The 15,293-nt window shown below is 41.8% G+C and overlaps 1 protein-coding gene across 1 annotated transcript; it reads right to left on the reverse strand.

The window, feature by feature from the left end:
* Window positions 1–1,284: 1,284 nt before the first annotated feature.
* On the reverse strand, window positions 1,285–1,944 carry LOC116120317 (zinc finger protein 3-like). Its single transcript, XM_031406275.1, has one exon. It carries the CDS (start codon window positions 1,942–1,944, stop codon window positions 1,285–1,287), a length of 660 nt encoding a protein of 219 aa, XP_031262135.1.
* Between the last annotated feature and the right edge of the window lie 13,349 nt (window positions 1,945–15,293).

The following is a 15,293-nucleotide window of genomic DNA, read 5'->3' on the forward strand; positions in this document are numbered from 1 at the left end:
AATATTAGTTAAGTTTATTTCATTTTATTGTATTTGTCAATTACTTGTTTATCCTTATATTTGCCTATATAAAGACAATTATTTCATTGTAACAATTAGTTTTTGAAATATATGAAATTGGTTTTATCCATTTGAGAGAACTTTTATGTTCTTGAGTGTACATTCTTTATCCAAGTCCTGGCAAGGGGATTTGGTGGTGAATCAATTCAAGTTGGTAGAGAAATTCTTTAGGCTTGAAGTGTTTCTACTTGTCTTAGTCCGGATTTGTAAATAAGTGTGATTTAGTTAATGTTTTTAATTTAACCGAATTTTTACTTGATTTTGGAGTATGTTGTGTTGTTGAATTGGTTGGAAATGGATCATCTTTTATTCTACAAATCAACTGATTTTTTCAAGCTAAGAGAGCTAATACAAGCTATAGGAACACTGTTATTATTTAATTCAGCTGAAACAACACAATTCTCCTATTTGTTCAAAACAACTGGTCTATCAATGGCAGCAGTAGTAGCAGATTGTAAAGAGTTATTGCAAAAACTAGGAGACAACATTGAAACAACAGGATAAACAAGACGAACAGAATGATGTTGGTCACTTTGCAATCTTGTAGTCACAAAGAGCATTCTCTGGTCCTTGCAAGCAATACAAGACATCCTTAAACTATCATTTGAAGATGATCAAAGTTGAGTATATATGCTTTGTTAGAGTTAAATTGAGAAGTTAATTTCCATGAAAGCATCCAATTTAATACCTTGATTTTTAATTTTTAATTACACAAAATTTTTCTAAACTTCGAAGAAAACAGGTTATGCTATTTGAATCATAATCTATTAATACCATGATTGAATCTAAAATTTGAAGACAACCAAATCTTGTCTTATCTTCACTTTAATATATATATATTTTTTTTTTTTTTCTTGAGAAAAAAATAAAAATACTTCTAAAAATTAGATTGTGATATATATAATTGTATATTGTAGTAAATAAAGAAAAGTATATATATAAAATATCAGCCATGGAAAGAAATTCAAAGTGCATCAAATAACTCAATTTCACTCTTTTTGCGTTCTTCTTCCATTTTTTTTATTTTTATTTTTAAATTCTCTTGTGAAATTTATATATAAAATCAAACTCATATAAACAACCATGTGAATGCAATTAAAATCTAAAATAAGCATTTAATTAATTCATGAGGAACTAATCGAGTTACCTCATTAAAGAAAATAAACACTATTAATTTAATGTGTGTGGCATGAAATCATAAATTTAAAATGCAACAATAATAAATTAAAGCTTGAGGGACAAATCAAGTCCTGATGAATCCTCATGATCACAACTCTTTGATAATGAAGGGTCACCTTGCTGACGATAATCTCCATGTTTAGACCAATTTAGAGCTTGAATATTTGTTGAACCACAACTAAATCTTGGAAATGGTGGCCTAAAATTAATACCATTTAATCCACCATTATTACTATTCATCATCCTTAACCTTTCAATGGAGGATTGTGTATTATTAGTGTTGGTCATGTGAAGGCCAAACCAATTATACCCCGATGAGGACCATGGAAATGAAGGTTTGCTATCAATAAGTGATGATGATCTATTGATCAATGAACCATAAAATGGATGTGGAGAAGTAGTTGGATAATAAGGATAAGATAATAATTTTGGAGATCCAAAAGTACCCATATGACGAAGATGATCGTTATTGATTTCTTGTCGTTTCTTTGCCAATGCTCGCTCTTGCTTGTGCGCATTCTGATGCCCTCCTAAGGCTTGTGATGTTGAGAACTCTTTTTTGCAAAAGTTGCATGAGAAAGTCCTTGTTCCTAATTGCTCATTTTCTTGCTTATTATCAGTCTCGTGATTTGAAAGCTTCAAGTCTAGCAAAACAGTACTCCTAGAACTTGATGAAGCTTTGACATCTTGATGACCCTCTTTCATGTTCATCTTCTTAATTAGATTAACCCTAGTTTGTGTTTTGGGACAATATAATTTTGGGAGATGCATGTTCATTTTATATACTATTGATTATAAAATCTTTTGCACTGATAGAAAAAAATCTCATTTTGCAGTTATTGTATGCATCAATTTTGGCTAGGATTGAAGTGATGCTTACTTGTTTAGAAATCTTTTGCACTTATAGAAAGAAATCTTTTGCACTTGTTTTAGAATTTTTTATATGATAAGGCTTGTCCTATAATTATTCTAAAAATGTATTATTCAAAGTAACATGTTAATAATTACTTATACGTATAAAGAATTTATGATTATTGGCTGTCAATTTACTTGAATTTCATAAATGGATGCATGATATTATATATATATAAGACATACCAATTTACTGTCTTTTACTTGTAGAAATATTTACGCTTCTAATAACCTAATACAAGACATAAACAACTGTCAGATTTACCATTTATTATCTATCATCGTTTATTATAAACTTACATTGATCTTTTTGCTTAAAGGGAGAAAGTTTTTGATGTATTCGATGTATTGTTTATACATTGATATTTGTTTCTGTAAAGGAAAAAGTCTTATGTGTATCTGATGATGATAGTGTTATTATGAATAATAGAAATTAATGATGGTGTAATTTTTAAATAAAGCATATAAAAGGAATTGTTTTATAGATAATTTGTTTTGAAGCCACTTTCTAAAATTGGTGCCAATTTGTTATATGATTAACTTTAACATTAAAATAATATAAGGATGGTTTTATTGAATTAAAATTGCATCACACAACAAAATTAATAATTTATCAAGGACAATAATTAAGTACGCAAGCTAAAGAATTTATATCAAATTACAGGTGAATAATTTATTAACAATTATCTTTAAAACTTTGAAATCTACATAATGAATTAACGTTAAACATTTTTCCACTGATATTGTTTTAGTAATATTGACATTGGTATTTAATTAATAATATATTTAAATAAATTACATAATAATATTTTGAACCAATACATATTGAAAACTTTCTACCTACCATGTAAAGCATAAAAATTCTTGATATTCCATATCTTCTGAACGGAAAATCCAAGGTAAAACCAACCAACAAAATTACCAAAATAAAAAAATATATATGTAGTTAAAGATCATTGTTGATGCGTGATTTTGACACCAACGAAACGCACGTCTGAAATGCTGAGCTAGCCTAGAAGACACACGTGAAAGAGAAAGAATTGAGAGTAAATGTAGTGAGAAAAGGAGTTTTAAAGTGGTTAGGATGCTAAGAAAGCAAGTCCTGCGTCCACTGATGTTTGTATTAATGATAAAGGTCAGGTCGTTTCAGCGGACTAACTTTACAATGATAATACAAGGTATCAAATGCTGTATATTCTCAAGAGAGAGAGGGTAGCTAATCAAAAGTAAAAAATATGCGAATCCCCTTCAATGAGAGAGGGCTCTTAATTTATAGTGGAGTGGATTGAGGCAATCATCACTGAATCTGTGGGTAGGTGGGATTATCCGTACAAAATCCTTCTTTATATCACATTGCCGACCTTCCATAATGATTTGCTTAATTTGGAGCAGGGATTGAACACGTGGGATCATCACAGCTCCTGACTGGCCTGGCGCGCGCCCACTATTCTGACAGAAGCAGGCTACGGGTGTACCCATGCTATGACTTTTACAGGCTGACTGGACCTTACGTCAGCCCTATATTTTTAGGGCATAACAGAAGTCCCCTAGTTTTTAAGGTTTGAGAATCGAACCTTGGAAACTATAAATGTTGCGATTTGGTGTCCGAAGATATGCTAGTCGCTACGACCTGTTTGTAAATGAGGTCGGGACACTCTCAGGTAGCCGAGGACCTACGACCTCATGGCCAGCAACCTGACCTCGGGTATTTGACGCTAGTGGTGACCCCAACCTGAGGATATTCTCAACCTGTTTTCACTTAAAAACTTTTTAGGACAAATAGCCATGTTGCTTCGCAGCGGTCATCACATCACCTCGCGATTGTAGTGATCCGAAAAATCAGGTCGCCTCGTGATTGATGAAATTCAGAGAGTCGCGTCGCCTCATGACCGATAACGAAGAACATTGCTGGTGACGACTTCTTCAGATATCCATTGCACCTTTAGCTGTGAGCGCATTAAATGAAATGCTCTTTGCCCTGACAGACGTGTCCTTTGAACAATAAATGCCAGCTATGCGCATTAAATGCGAAGCATGCTGAAACGACATTCCTTATTAGAGCATTGAATGCGGCAATGGGTGCATTAAATGCGGGAAAGGGAAGTCATGCTGTCGCTTGAGCATTTCAACGGGAAGGGGTGACGATCTGGTTTCCTGAGACGTGACGGTCACTCTTTTTCATTGATTCGTGACACGTGGTCGTGATCAACAGTCAGATGCACTTTTCGCTCAAACGTTGTTTGATTTCGGGAAACCGAGGCTCCACTCCTTCCATTATAAAAACCTCAAGCCTTCTTCAGATGAAGCTACAACATTTTCATTTTCAGAGAACAAGAAATCTTTCCTAGTCTTGATCCCTTGTTTTTCAGAGCGGCGTTTGTTTGATATCTGGAACAGAAAAGACAATCCTTCTCATTTTCAGAGATAAAGATGACTTCCTTCTTGTCTTTAATGTCTAACTTTTGGCAGTCATCGGACAATGGTTTTTCGTCGGTAGCTCATCAGAGACGAAACGTTCTCCGTTGGGTTGGAGTTGCTGAAGGCTCTTAAGTATACTTGTTAGGGTTTATGTGGGTTTAAGGAGGGAAACTTTTTACCCATGTCATTGTACGAAAATGTACGAAGACTAAATGGTACCCTTTTTGTTGCTTTTGCAGATTGCAAAATGGACCCACCAACGACCAGAGCCGAGGAAGGGATTAACTTGCCTGTAGAGGGTGCTTTCATGGTCCCCCCTCGAGAAATTTACTCGACGCTTACCGCTGACGAGCTGCAAAGGGTAGTTAGTCAGTTTGCTATCAGGGTGGATGTCTTCCTTAAGGTGGCATACACTACCTGGGATCCACCACCTGGGATCCACCACGTGGTTTCACTGCGATCACTGAAGATATCTTTAAGGGTGGGGGATTGATTCCTTTCCACCCTTTCACCAGGTCGGTCCTCAATCACTTCGGGATCGCACCGATGCAGCTCACCCCGAACGCATACATGATCACCATTGCCATGTATATTGCGTGTCGGGAGAATGGACTGGGCTAGTTAACAGCCGTTGAGCTCAGCTACTCGTATGTCTTAAAAATGAGCAAGGACAAGGATTCCTAGTACTTGTCCAGACGAAACACGATACAAGCTGGGATCATAGCTATCCGAGCAATGTAGGAGTGTACGACACAAAGTTTTTCTTTTTCCGTTATGACGACATTAGCCGTTTCCAAGATCCGAGTAGGTTTTATTTCCTTCTGTGCTCAGTTCGACTTTTACTTTTGCCAATGAGCCATTTGCTTTCCTTGACAGTTAATAGATCGACCAACCTAAACCTACTCGCGGACCCGGATAGGATCGTATCATTCGGTATTTTGCCAAGGGAGAAACACGACGCAACGTTGCTCGTGACAATCAAAAACTTACGGAGGTATGGCTTTTTCAACAAGTTCGCAGCGTTAGAGCCCCCACCGAGTAAGTTTCGACTGTCCTAATCTCATTTTTTTTTTCTTTTTTGGGTGGCGAACTGTTTTATAACGTTCACATGCAGCGACCATGCCTCCCCGAGTGTCCAAGTCACCGCGAGCAGCACAATTTTCTTTTCCCCAGAGGCGAACCACCAGACCCGCCAGAGCTGGTCCCGACGATCCCTTAGTTGCAGAGGCGGGTGCTCCGGCATGAGCTGTTGAAGCTTCTCTGCCCGCTGCTCAGTCGAAGTAGAAGACAACGGCTTCGAGGCCCAAGAAGAGGTGACAAATCCATACCGAGGAGACGGAGTCCGAGGGCGAAAATTTGGGCATTCAGCCCGAGAGATCGTGACCTTATCGAGTGTTCGGCTCAGGAGGGCTGCCTAGGGACGCGACTGGTATTTTTGTCGGTCAACCATCGCGACCTGTGGCCGCAGTCCTCGGGAGGAGGTTGGGCAAATAACCCGCGGGCTAGGTTCCACCTACCGAGGGCGTCGGCACACCCGTGCTAGAGTCCATGGCCCATCTCCTAGACCATCTGGAGTCGGTGGTCCTAACACTCCTGGAATTCGGGCTCGTGGAGTTGTTCGAGCAGTTCTTGGTATCCAGTCCTGCCAAGCTCCTGTCTACATCGTTCCAACTGTTTAGCCAAGTAAACGAGTTGTCCAGGTCGGGGATCTTTATTCCTTAAAGGGAAATGTGCTAACTCTTTATCTTATCGTGCAGGCTTTGCTTTCCCTACACGTGTCTCAGTAGAAGGCCCAGCTGGGGTCTGCTGAACAATTGGTCTAGTTACGGGAGGAAAACGCTCGGCTCATGTAGGACCTGGAGGTTGTACGAGCTGACAGAGATTCGTCCATTGCTCAAGCGGACCAACTCATGTCTGAAAGGGACGCTGTTCGCCGCACTGTGGACTTCTAGAAGACCGAACTGGACAAGCGTGGTGAAGAGGTGAAGGAGCTCTAATGGACTGTGGCTAGGCTTTCTAGGGAGGCTAGAGAGAAGGATCAAGCATTGCAGAATTCTTCTGAGCTAGCCATGAGGGCTGAACAGGAAAGGGCCAACCTATGGGAGGCTACTGAAAGGAAGCGAACAGAGCTCGAGGTCGTGCTGCACTTCACTTAAGGTCGCGTTGCCTCGCCAACCGCAGAGATGGAAAGGCAGGAGGCAGAAATGGAGAACAGGGTTGCGGACTAGACGATCAGGGCCATCTGCGCTCTTCAGGTGAAGAACCCTGAAATGTATCTGTCCAATCTTCCCAGCGAGTACCGGGATGAGCTGGCTGCTTTAGCCCAGGCTGAGGCTGAGGCTAAAGAGACGACTCTGGGACCTGATCTGGAAGATCATCTAGAGTATGTCCCCGAAGTGGTTTTGCCCGATCAGGAGGAACAGGAAGCCAGCGACCAGCCTGGGAACATAGAGGTCGCTCCTCCGGGGCCCGGGAACGAGGATCAGTGATTTGTCCTCGTAGCCCTTATCCTATTTTATATATTTCCCCTCCTTTATTATGAATAAAAGTTGCTTTTGAGTAATTCTTCAGCATGCATAAGTATTTTGAGTACCTTTTATTACATATGAGATTGCATAGTAGTTACAATTACATTGGAATAAGACTGCGAAAACAATTATGCATTCTACGCGAGCAGAATTGGATATACAAAGCGATTACAAAAGAACTGAATTACATTCGCTGTTTATAAAAGCTTGCGAGAAATAAAAATTTACACAAGGAAATTGAGTTCGGAATTACTGATAATAAGGTCGTAGATGCTCAGCATTCCAAGCTCGCGGTACCACGGAACCATTCAGCCTTTTGAGGTGATAAATCCCCAGTCTTATCACTTTGGCGATGCGATATGGGCTCTCCCAGTTTGGTCCCAAAACTTCGGCACTTGGTTCTCTGGTACCGAGAAGAACTTCTTTCAATACAAGGTCACCGACCTAGAAGTCTCTTCATCTGACCTTAGAATCGAAGAACTTTCTCGCGGTTTGCTGATAGGCTGTTATTCTTAGCGAAGCTTTGCTGCTGCGTTGTTCAATAAGGTCCAGACTTGCGAGCATAAGTGCTTCGTTGTCTGCTTCATTGTGAAGGTCCCTCCGAAGTGAACCGGTTCCTACCTCCACAGGGATCATTGCTTCGCAGCCATATGCTAGCGAAAAGGGAGTTTCCAAGGTAGAGGTTTTCGGGGTTGTTCTGTATGCCCACAAGACTTTAAGGAGGTCGTCGGCCTAGTTTCCCTTGGCTGTGCCAAGTTTGGCCTTCAGAGTGTGCTTGATGGTTTTGTTGACAGCTTCAACTTGGCCATTCGCTTGCGGTCTCGTGACATAGGCAAATTTTTTATAGATACCCAGCTCGTCGTAAAACTGCTTGAACTCCTCGTTGTCAAACTGTTTGCCATTATCTGAGATGAGGGTATGAGGAATCCCGTAGCGACACACTATGTTTTTGAAGACGAAGTACTTAAGCTTTCTGGTTGTGATCGTAGCTAACGGCTCAGCTTCAACCCACTTGGTGAAGTAATTTACCGCGACCATGGCATATTTCACTCTCCCTTTACCAGTCGGCATGGGGCTGATGAGATCGATCCTCCACATGGAGAACGGCTATGGGCTGGTCATAGTCGTCAGTTGGTGAGAAAGAGCTCGTGGTATGTTCGCGAACCGCTGGCACTTATCACACCTTTTGACAAAGTTGTAGGTGTCTTCCTGGATCAAGGGCCAGTAATACCCTTGGTGAACAACTTTGTTGGCAAGAGATCGTGCGGCGGTGTGGTTACCACAGATCCTTTCATGTATCTCTCTCATGATATAATCCGCCTCTTCGCTATTTACACATCGGAGGAGAAAGGCGCTGAACCCTTGGTTGTACAATTGATCTTCGATGAGGGTGTAACGGGCAGATCTTGTTCGCAGGATCCTTGCCTCGACCTTGTCGTCAGGTAAGGTCCCATCTTTGAGATACCGAATGATGGGGGCCATCCATGAACTTGAATTTGTCATATTCAAGACTTTTTCGTTTGGGTTGATATAGGGGATCTCGATGAATCGAACAAAGATGTTCTCCGATGCATCCAAGTCCAATGATGAGGCTATTCTTGCCAAGGCGTCTGCCATAGAATTGTTGTCTCTACGAATCTGAGTGATCGTGAAGTGCTTAAACGGCTGGAATGCGGCCTTAGCTTTCTTCAGATAATGGATCATGTTGTCTTTCTTGGCTTGGTACTCTCCCAAAATCTGGTTAACGACCAGCATGGAATCACTATGGACACTGATCGTGGTTGTGCCTATTGTCCTAGCCAAATTTAGTCCGACGAGTAGAGCTTCGTACTCGGCCTCATTATTGGTTGCTGTGAAACCGAAACGAAGAATGCCATGAATGCGAGCCCCTTCGGGACTCAACAAGAGAAGACCCGCGCCTGCCATCTTTCTGTTCGATGATCCATCGACGTAGAGGGTCCAGGTCAAGAGATTTTGAATAGTTTCCTGGATGACTTCGCTGGGCTATTCTGACTCATTTGCTGGATGATGCGAGAACTCTGATATGAAGTCGGCAATAGCCTACCCTTTGATAGTTGTTCTTGGTTTGTAATGGAGATCGAACTGACTGAGTTCCATGGCCTATTTGAGCAATTTACCGATGCCTCTGGCTTTTGGAGGACTTGCCCGAGCGGGTAGTTAGTCAATACGTTAACTGTATGGGCATGGAAGTAAGGTCGCAACTTTCGGGAGATGATCAGCAGGGCATAGGCTAATCGCTCTATTTCTAGATACCGCATCTCGACATCCAACAGGCGCTTGCTCGCGTAATATACTGGCCATTGTGTTCTGTTCTCTTCCTGAACTAAAGTTGCACTGACTGCGAACTGCGAGACAAACAGGTACAAAAAGAGGATCTCTTATGGGAGAGGTTTGGACAGAAGTGGTGGTTTCCTGAGGTGTTTCTTTATTCTTTGGAAGGCCTGTTCACGCTCGGGAGTCCATTCGAACTTCTTATTGGCCCTGAGTATATTGAAGAATGGCAAGCAGCGATATATTAGCCTTGATATGAAGCGACTCAGCGCCGCTATACACACGTTCAGGCTCATGACCTGTTTTTTATTGGTCGGCTCTCCATATCAAGGAGGGCTTAGATTTTTTCGGGGTTGATCTCAATTCCCCACTGTTTAACCATGTATCCTAGGAACTTTCCCGAGGATACCCCGAATGAACATTTGAGGGGGTTCAACTTCATTCGGTACCACCAAAGGACGTCGAACATCTCAGCGAGATGTGCTACGTGATCTGAAGCGCTATGCGACTTGACCAACATGTCGTCTACATAGACCTCCATCGACCCGCATATCTGCTCAGAGAACATCTGGTTAACCAGTCGCTAGTAAGTTGCACCAACGTTTTTTAGGCCAAAAGGCATGACTTTGTAACAGTATAGTCCTCGGTCTGTGAGAAAAGATGTATGCTCTTCGCCTGGTGCGTACATTGAAATTTGATTGTATCCCAAATATACGTCCATAAAACTCAGCAGCTCATATCCTTAAGTGGCATCCACGAGCTGATCGATCCTTGGCAGGGGAAAACTATCTTTCGGACATGCCTTGTTGAGGTTGGTGAAGTCGATGCAAGTCCGCCATTTGCCGTTAGGCTTCTTTACTAGAACTGGTTTGGCAACCCAGATCGGATAAAGTGCTTCTCGGATGGATCCATTTCGGAGGAGGTTGTCCACCTCAAGCTTTAAGGCAGTATACCGCTTTGGATCCATCGCTCTCCTCTTTTGGCGAACTGGCTTGGCTTCACTGTCGATGTTTAATGCATGGCAAATAACATTCGGGCTGATCCCGACCATATTTGCGTGCAACCATGCGAACACATCGACGTTCCTCCTGAGGAAGCTGGTCAATTCAGTAGCGAGCTGAGGATTGAGATTTTTATCGATCTTTAACACCCTGCTTGGTTCATTCTGGTCGACTATTACTTCAGTCAGGTCCTCAACTGGCCCACTGGAAGGGCAGTCCTGAATGCAAGGATCTATATTATCCTCGGCTAGGCCAGGCTGTGGCTCGATCCGGCTGATCGCCATTGCCTTGTTGTGGTTGCCGCGCGAGGTGCCTTTGCCTTTGCACGCCATCTGTACTGCTTTCACATAGCAGTCGCAAGATACACGCTGAGACCCGCTAACTTCCCCAATCCCCGTCGGGGTGGGGAACTTCATCTTTAGATTGTATATTGAAGTAAATGCCTTGAAGTGTCTTAGCAGAGGTCGCCCCAAGATTCTATTAAAGGCGGATGGGCAATCCACTACCAAGAACTCAATTATCTTGGTCACTTCGTCAAAGTCACCCAATGTGACTGGAAGCGAGATTGTTCCTTTGGGGAGCAGGTGGTCCCTTGTGAAGCCATATAAAGGGAAAGAGGCAGGCTTCAGGTCGGCTTCGTCCAAATTCATTCTTTCGAAAGTTGAAGCGAACAGGATGTTCACAGCACTTCCGTTGTCTACTAACATTCTTTGGACATTATGACGCCCTACGAAGGGCGTGATTATAAGGGCATCATCGTGAGGATGATGCAGCCAGGCCGCGTCTTTTTCGGAGAAGGAAATTTCCTCCTCCCTGTAAACCTTTTCTGGTTGCTGCGTCACGCTCATCGTTCTAATGGGATCGTGATGTGCTTCGCGAGCATACCTTTCCTGGGCACCCCGCGAATTCCCTGCGAAGTGTGGTCTCCCGAAGATTAAGTTGAGGGTGCACACTCCTTTCCGATCACGGCGCTTCTTACTCGGGTCCCCCTGATTTTTCTCTTGTGAAGGAGCAGAGTCATAAATATATTCCTTGAAATGTCCCTGCTTAATGAGGTTTTCAATTTCCTGCTTGAGAGCTCGACATTCATCGGTATGGTGCCCATTGTCCCGATGATAGCGACAATACATTCATCGGTTTTCAATATTTTTCATGGGCTAAGGTTCTCCGAGCAGGCTAGCCTCTTCTGATTTGTCAAGAATAACCGATACAGATGCATTCAAGGGGGTATATTGGTTCCTATCGCGATCACGACAAGGAACTAGGGCATAAGACTTTTTGGGCTCATAGCGTGGCTTCTTCCCTTTTCGTTGATCGTCAAGAGCCTATCTGCGATCAACTCTCATTCTTTCTTCCCAACCAGGCGTACTGCCCGAGGTGCCTCGATCGCAGCGGTAGAGCGCCGCTACAAAACTTTCAATACGGAGGTATTTCTCCGCGAGATTGTAAAAATGGTTGAGGGAAACATCATCCTCAGCCTACAGCTCTTTCCACAGGTCGGTTTGTGGACAAACTCCTTCAATGATGAGAGTCCGAACAGATTCCTCGGGAGTGTGAGCCACATTGTTGAGTTCCTTGTGGAATCTGTCTATATATGATTGGAGGGATTCATCCCTCTCTTGCCTTATATTGCTGAGGTAGTTCAAAGGCATTCAGAACTTTCTGTTTGCTTGAAAATGTCTCAGGAACGTCATGCTCATCTGAGGCCACGAGCTGATCGATCCCACAGGGAGCGACTTGAGCCACCGTTTGGCATGAGAGGTTAAGGTCACCGCCAAACACCGACATTTTGCCAAATCTGAGACCTGGTAAAGCTCTATCAGGCCATTGAATTCGTATAAGTGATCCTGCAGATCATAATTTCCATTGAACGCCCGTATGTCGGGCATTCTAAACCCCGATGGTAGTGGGGCGGGTAGCACCGCCGAAGAAAAGGGAGACGCCAATGCGGCCTACCCTTGCTCATTTTGTTGAGCTTTTAGTTGATCAAGAGCTCGCTGCAGCTCTTCGATTTGGGGTAGTGACGCTACCTAGGGATTACTTTCCGCAACGTGGGTGCGACCCTCACGGTTACGGTTGAGGAATGACCGTAGGTCGGATTCCCCCTCGCCTCTGTCGGTAATCCTGACTAATCTTGACACATGCTGGCTAGAGCCGTGTGATGGCGTTGCATTATTCGGGAAACTTTCACCACCTTCGCGGTGGTGCGAACTGGCCCGCGGAGTGTGGTAGCTTCCCGCGCGACGATCAGGATCGTTCTGGCGGTAATGAGAATTGCCCTGCCCAGCACTTTTATGGGGGTTTTCATGCGACGTGGCGTGGGATGGCTCGGGTTGCACTCTTTCACCGAGCCTCAATGCCACAGGTATTCTACCAGGGGCGTGGTCGGTGTTTGCCTGGCCTTTTGAGCTTTTAGGCCCATTCGCCACTTGCTTACCCTTTCTTCGACGCGCTGCAGTGCTCGCGGCATGGGCTATCACCCTTTACCGCACTTTCGCGTGACCTACAGACGTTTTTGGTGGTTACACTGCCTCATTCGACTTGGACGGTACATCCTGGTCCAAATGGTCCAATCTTCGAGTGATCGTTTGGAGAGTATTATTATTGAATCCCTCCAGGTAACTTAGAACGGCAGGGTCAAATTATGAAATTGACGGGATGTTCCCCGTGGTAGTCTGCGGGGCCGAGGGTACCCCAGGAGAGGTATCCTTCTGCATTTGAGGGATCCCTTCAGTATTCTAGTTGGTTTTCTCAAGTTCAACTCGGTGAGCCATCTACTGTTGTAGGGCCGACAGGTCGGAGATTCTTCTGATGAAGGACGAATGCCAAATGCCCCTCCTTCTAGCGCCAAACTGTTGATGCGTGATTTTGACACCAACGAAACGCACGTGTGAAATGCTGAGCTAGCCTAGAAGACACACGTGAAAGAGAAAGAATTGAGAGTAAATGTAGTGAGAAAGGAGATTTAAAGTGGTTCGGATGCTAAGGAAGCAAGTCCTACATTCACTGATGTTTGTATTAATGATAAGGGTCAGGTCGTTTCAGCGGACTGACTTTACAATGATAATACAAGGTATCAAATGCTGTATATTCTCGAGAGAGAGAGGGTAGCTAATCAAAAGTAAAAAATATGCGAATCCCCTTCAATGAGAGAGGGGCTCTCAATTTATAGTGGAGTAGATTGAGGCAATCATCACTAAATCTGTGGGTATGTGGGATTATCCGTGCAAAATCCTTCTTTATGTCACATTGCCCACCTTCCATAGTGATTTGCGCGATTTGGAGCAGGGATTGGACACGTGGGATCATCATAGCTCCTGGCTGCCCTGATGTGCGCCCACTATTCTGACAGAAGCAGGCTGCGGGTGTACCCATGCTATGACTTTTACAGGCTGACTGGACCTTGCGTCAGCCCTATATTTTTCGGGCATAACAATTATATAACTTGCACTTTTTTTTAAGAGATAAATGCAACTAATTATTTAATTTAGAGTTTTCATGTGTAGACATAAAATATAATCTAAGTACAAAATAGGAAGATATTTTATGAGTTGGGATTTTTAAATTTTGCATTGGCAATATAATCAATAGATATAATTTAATTAATTTCTAAGATTAAATTTAATCATACTTTGTATCTTTAACTAATTTTAAATACTTGCACAATTTATTAAATGGATATAATTTGATTTATTTTTAAGATACCAAAAACTATTTTCAAACACTCCTTTTTTAACGATTTATCCATATAATTTTTAAAGCCAAATGTTTTATTTTTACACCTATTTGATAGTCCCAATACAGAAAAAACTGGTTTTTACTTAATTAAATGTAAAATACAACATTTTCAAAATTTTAGTTATATATATACTAAGAAATGAATTGTGTCAAATACTTTTGCGTGTGAGAATATTCACGTATTACAACAAAATGATCAAATTATCATAGTATTTAACTATATATTCTATATAAAAATAGTAAAAAAAAAAAAAATTAATTTTCACCACTTACAAATTTTGTATGTTGTTAAAAACATAAAAAGTTGTATATTTACATGCGTATAATTAAAAACCAACTACAACTGCACCTGGTTGGGAATTGGTGATAAGATTATGTTATTATAAAAATGAATAATATTATTTATTTATCTTCTTGTAAATATGTCAACTTAACTCTGAAGAATTCATTTTAGGGAATTTAATATTATTTTCTTTCAAAATAAAAAATGCATTAGATTTCAAGTGTAAAGTATTCGTGAATATAAGGATACAATATGTAGTTCCCTGAAACCATTAAATCTTCAAATTCGGCTATGGTACAGGGATATGAACCCCGGCCTAATAAGTTCTTTGATTGCCCAAGATTTTCCAATGAAGAAGCAAGAATTCCTAACTTCCCAAATTGTGCAACATTCGGCCCAAACCATTAAGGAGGTTCGCAGGCTAGTCCATAGAGTAACAAAGATCCAAGAAATGTTCAAAGCCTCAACAATAGCCCAACCTGTGAGCAACAAGTGTGGAAGAGCTTTTTTGGCCCAAGCCTAAGTGAAGGATGTCATTTGGTTCAAGTGAAGGAGATTAATTCAATCTAAAGGTGCTTAGAGACAGGAATCCTTAATTTAAGGAAAGTGTAAGGGAGTTGTTTAGCTTGTATTAAATAGGCATGGTCCAACCTTTTGTGTAACATTTGATGTTTAATTATATTAGCATTATTTAATTGAGAGTTTGGTGTAAAAGTCTTGATCATTGCCGCCACACCCTTGTAAGCCTATATAAAAGCACTTCTCTTATTTTTGCAATTTAATGAATATAAGTTTGATGAATAGTATTTCATGGAGAATGTAATTCTTCTTTGTTTTCCTTTATCCAAGTTTGGCCTAAGCTTGGTGGTGGATTAGTTCAAG

The sequence above is a fragment of the Pistacia vera genome, unplaced genomic scaffold (genome assembly GCF_008641045.1).
Source record: "Pistacia vera cultivar Batoury unplaced genomic scaffold, PisVer_v2 Contig93, whole genome shotgun sequence".
Taxonomy (NCBI): Eukaryota; Viridiplantae; Streptophyta; class Magnoliopsida; order Sapindales; family Anacardiaceae; genus Pistacia; species Pistacia vera.

Coding starts and splice junctions, on each gene's coding strand:
- LOC116120317 (XM_031406275.1), bottom strand. CDS start 1,944: ATGAAAGAGGGTCATCAAGATGTCAAAGCTTCATCAAGTTCTAGGAGT.